General features: G+C 35.9%; 2 protein-coding genes across 3 annotated transcripts; one reads left to right on the forward strand and one right to left on the reverse strand.

The window, feature by feature from the left end:
- The first annotated feature begins 609 nt into the window (after positions 1-609).
- On the forward strand, positions 610-2,531 carry LOC141395772 (CCA tRNA nucleotidyltransferase 1, mitochondrial). Of its 2 annotated transcripts, XM_073971619.1 has the most exons (3): positions 610-1,814; positions 1,879-2,249; positions 2,310-2,531. In XM_073971619.1, exons 1-2 carry the CDS (start codon positions 711-713, stop codon positions 2,239-2,241), a joined length of 1,467 nt encoding a protein of 488 aa, XP_073827720.1. In that variant the 5' UTR covers positions 610-710; the 3' UTR covers positions 2,242-2,249; positions 2,310-2,531. The 2 variants fall into 2 exon arrangements, with proteins under 2 accessions (XP_073827720.1, XP_073827719.1); XM_073971618.1 differs by having other exon boundaries at positions 1,879-2,531.
- LOC141395798 (U6 snRNA methylphosphate capping enzyme Amus) lies at positions 2,265-3,915 on the reverse strand. Its single transcript, XM_073971621.1, has 2 exons — positions 2,537-3,915; positions 2,265-2,461 (listed from the first exon to the last, which is right to left on the reverse strand). Exons 1-2 carry the CDS (start codon positions 3,797-3,799, stop codon positions 2,297-2,299), a joined length of 1,428 nt encoding a protein of 475 aa, XP_073827722.1. The 5' UTR covers positions 3,800-3,915; the 3' UTR covers positions 2,265-2,296.
- Between the last annotated feature and the right edge of the window lie 508 nt (positions 3,916-4,423).

The following is a 4,423-nucleotide window of genomic DNA, read 5'->3' on the forward strand; positions in this document are numbered from 1 at the left end:
TGCTGCATACGGCTCCGTCGTTCTTTTCACCGAATCGTTCTTTTGAAAATGTTCGTTCACGAATGACACATTGTGTGCTAATGGGGGTGGTTTTGTTTCTGAACGTAGTGGTGGTGGTTTTGATATGAAAGAACCAGATGAACGAATGAAGCAAAAGAAAGATATGACCGAGATGTGCTGTTACTGAGCGAGAGTAGCTCTCTGAATCATTGTTTGTTTTGTGTGGAAATTTGTGCTTAGCGCAAGCAGCGTTTGTTTAGAGTTTGACTGCAAAACCAATGCATTTGTTTTTTTTTTTTGCTTGCTTGTGTGTATGCAAAGCTAATGGTGGTGGTCTTGTTTTGACAGCAATGACTCGTCCATCGGGGATCTAAATGAACGATATAAAAGAATGAGCTGGATACGGATCCGTTCGTTCTTTTCACGGAATCGTTTCTTTGAACCGGTTCGTTCATGAACGACACAACTCTAATAATTTCATATCAAAATTTCAGTGAAATTACTGTAGTGTGGCCCGCAATTGCACTCTTTGACAAGGTCGCACTGATAAGCAACAGCTGATTGATGTTTATTTTGTGGTGCCTTTAAATAGGTCGCACTCATTAGTATATCAGCTGTTTTTAATAGAGTGAGAGCGACACAGACACATGTAACCGAATCAAAGTAAACGGAGAACTTCAACATATTTTTATGTTTTCAAACAAAATAACATGTTGATTAAAAGCCTCTATTTGGTGAGAAACATAAGTCGGCAGTACATTGGATTTGAAAGTAGTGCCATACTGAGGCACATGTCAGCAGCAGCAGTAACACAGAATCGCAAACAACAACAAGCCAAACAATTCAAAGTAAAAATACAAGGGGTGCCGGAAAAAATGCGTGAAAATCCGATAGTGAAGAAGATAGATACTCCAGAATTTAGGAGTATATTTACAGAGGAACTGGAGACACTGGTGGATTTGTTTAAGAAACACAATTATGAGTTGCGCATAGCTGGTGGGGCGGTGCGAGATATTTTAATGAATATAAAGCCGAAAGATATTGACTTTGCCACAACAGCAACACCAGACCAAATGAAAGAAATGTTTACCGTGGAAAAGGTACGAATGATAAATCCCAAAGGAGAAAAACATGGTACCATTACACCGCGTATTGCCGATAAGGAGAACTTTGAGGTGACCACCTTACGGATAGATGTCCGTACAGATGGACGCCATGCGGAAGTGCAATTTACCACAGATTGGCAATTGGATGCCAATCGTAGAGATTTAACAATAAATTCCATGCTTTTGGGTTTTGATGGTACCATTTATGATTACTTTTATGGTTACGAAGATTTACAGAAGCGGCGTGTTGTTTTTGTGGGTGATCCTGCTGTACGCATACAAGAGGATTATTTGCGTATATTACGATATTTCCGTTTCTATGGGCGTATTGCTCCTGAACCCAGCCGCCATGATGAACCAACATTGGAAGCTATACGCAATAATGCCGAGGGTTTGGCACGCATAAGTGGGGAACGTATATGGTCTGAGTTGCAGAAAATAGTTGTGGGTAACTATGCCGAAGAGTTGGTATTAGAAATGATCAAATGTGGTTTGGCTCCACATTGTGGTTTACCCAATGAACCCAATGTAGAGGAGTTCAAACGTTTGTCTAAAGCACTCAAAGATTTTGAAAAACCCTATCGGCCCATACTACTGATGATAGCTCTGTTGAATACGGTGGAGGATGCCATGAAATTGCATGAACGACTGAAGTTATCGGCATTTGAAAGGGACTTGGCTTTGTTTATAACACAGAATCGGGATAAGGTATGACCATATAATTGTTATATTGTTAAAAAAAGTGGGTTTTAATGTCTCTCCTTACTTGCAGGTTGATGTGGAATATCAAACCTTAACCGATTACTACAAATTATGCGTGCAACCATATATCATAAAGGAATTTGTTGAACAGCTATTAAAATATAAACACAAGACAGAGTTTTACAATAGCCTAAAATCCAAAGTATTACCCAAATTTCCCATAACTGGCAATTTGTTGAACCAACGCGGCTGTCCCAAATCAAAGACAATGGGTATTATTTTACAACAGCTGAAAAATATATGGGCTGAAAGTGATTTTAGTCTGAGCGTGGATGAACTATTGGATGACCATTTACCCAAAATTTTGGAAAGCATGAATTCACCTACAACGCAACAAACAACACCAAATAAGAAAATGAAAACCATAAATTGAAATGAAAAGCAAGTTTATAATGGAATGGAATTCATTTGTTATTTTATTTCACACTCTAATCTTTATAGAATATTTGTATAGGCCTTTTGAAACCTTTTACACAATGATCAGGTACACCCATTAACTGCACTTTTCTAAAACCAATTTCTGGAGACAGCAAATACTCTTCGAAGTTGTTGGGAAAAAATTTCATATTTTTGTAATTTGTAAATATTTGTTCCTGTGTGTGTAACGAAAAAGAAGAAAAACAAAAACGAATATTAAACGAATAATAACGACAATATAATTTACTCACAGTCATTTTCTTGCGTCGAGCATAATTATCAAATGGTTGGGCCTCCAAGATCAACACACCCTTGGATTTTAATTGTAAAAACATTCTCCGGAATGCCAACTTTAAACCTTCATCACCAAAATTCAAGTGTATCCATTTTGTTATGGATAAACATAGTATCACATCAAACTGGGGTCTTTCGATTTCCAATAGGACCTCATCTCTTAGTACATAGTTACCATGTACAAAGCTAACATTAAATGGAAACTTTTGTTGTTTCCTTAATTCATTATTCATGGGCAGAGATTTCTTGTGGCGCGTTAGATGTTTTATGGCTTGATTAATGAGATGTTTATCAATGTCCAATCCCACAATGGATTTTACTGGAAAAAGTTTAGCAAATTCCATAGTTATGAAGCCACTATTACAACCTATATCCAAGATTTCTTTGTTTTCAAATAGTTCTTGATGCTTTTCAAACACATCCAACCGTATATCATGGAAATCTTTATCCTTATTACGATAACCATAGTATTGGGAATAGTTACCATAAATGAATTTTTCTTTCTTTTTGTTTAAAGACTCGCTGGATTTCGCTCCTTGATACTCGAGACGTTTCTTGGGACTTTGTGGTATAAAGGTAGATGGAGGCTTTTTTATTTTATTTGGACTCTTAAGAACAGTTTCCAAGTTTTTGCTTTCATTCGATGTTGAACTATTTTCCAGATTTTCTTCCACTTTATTCGCAATCTCTTCATGTGTTCTATCAAGGCATTTTATGACATCTTCTGTGGTTTCTTCTTTTAGGCTAGTTGCAGGAGGTTTATAACTTTGGTCTTGATTTACTTCATTTTCAAATTCTGCAGAATTCTCATTGCTAGCAACATTTTTGGCCGTCACTATAGTTCCATAAGGTTTTTGTGGTTCAATTCTTTTATGTACTTCCTCTAAAAGAGTTGAATTCAATTCATGTACCAGCTTAATAATATTCTCTCCATTGTAAGCAAAGTCAGCTTCGTTCTTCCCATCAGCAACCTTTATGCCACTTCCCAGGTCTACTTTCTCCAAATTATTGTCTACATTTTCAATAGGCACAGAAACATTTTCAAAAATCGAAGATTCCTTTACATCCTCAACAACATCGACCCGCTTCTCGTCATTATAGGCGACTTTTTTACATGGTACATCATTTGTTTCTTCTGGACTACATTTTCGTTTATTATTAACATATTCTTTGTCTTGATTTTCATTATTTATAAGTACTTCTTGGGTTTTTAAATTCATATTTATTTGTTTTATTTACAAAATTAAAATTAACTTCTTTTAAAATCACATGTTAACAAACGAAGGAAAGGTAAACGTTTTGCGAAGTTTTGTTTACAAAACACAAACAACTGTTTGCTTAGGGTTGCCAATGTGTGTAAATTGAGTTATAAAGGGGCTTCACATGATGCCATGGTGGAATAATAAGGTGTAACGCCAAAAACAGCTTATCTTCATACCAGTTGTCAAAATGCGTTATTGTGAATAAAATCACATACAAAAATCACATACAAATTTGACGTTTGACTTTATTTTATGTAACACCTTCTTATTCCACCATGCATGATGCGAAAAAAGGTAATCAGAACCGGAAGCCACACACAGTCTAATAGTATGCCTGTCCGTGTACTCGATCATTTGTAATATTACAAATGTTTCTAAAGTTCACAGTTTTATGCTATTTTTACATTTACGGAATCCACTCGATTTCAACTGTCAATTCCATAGCTCAAACGTCAAATGAAATCCAATTGATTTCAGATGAGTTTTCATTTGACGTATACGCAAAGGAATTGACAGTTGAAATCGAGTGGATTTCGTAAATGTAAACAAAGCATTATAATGAAAAAGTTGCAAAAACTGTGT

Source organism: Musca autumnalis, unplaced genomic scaffold (assembly GCF_047663935.1).
Source record: "Musca autumnalis isolate F117 unplaced genomic scaffold, ASM4766393v1 scaffold_1, whole genome shotgun sequence".
In the NCBI taxonomy this organism is placed as follows: Eukaryota; Metazoa; Arthropoda; class Insecta; order Diptera; family Muscidae; genus Musca; species Musca autumnalis.

Bases quoted from the DNA above. Each gene is read 5' to 3' on its own strand.
- LOC141395798 (XM_073971621.1), bottom strand. From the start codon at position 3,799: ATGAATTTAAAAACCCAAGAAGTACTTATAAATAATGAAAATCAAGAC. The intron at 2,462-2,536 runs GTGAGTAAATTA...TTACACACACAG, and splicing joins CTCGACGCAAGAAAATGACT to GAACAAATATTTACAAATTA.
- LOC141395772 (XM_073971618.1), top strand. From the start codon at position 711: ATGTTGATTAAAAGCCTCTATTTGGTGAGAAACATAAGTCGGCAGTAC. The intron at 1,815-1,878 runs GTATGACCATAT...CCTTACTTGCAG, and splicing joins TAACACAGAATCGGGATAAG to GTTGATGTGGAATATCAAAC.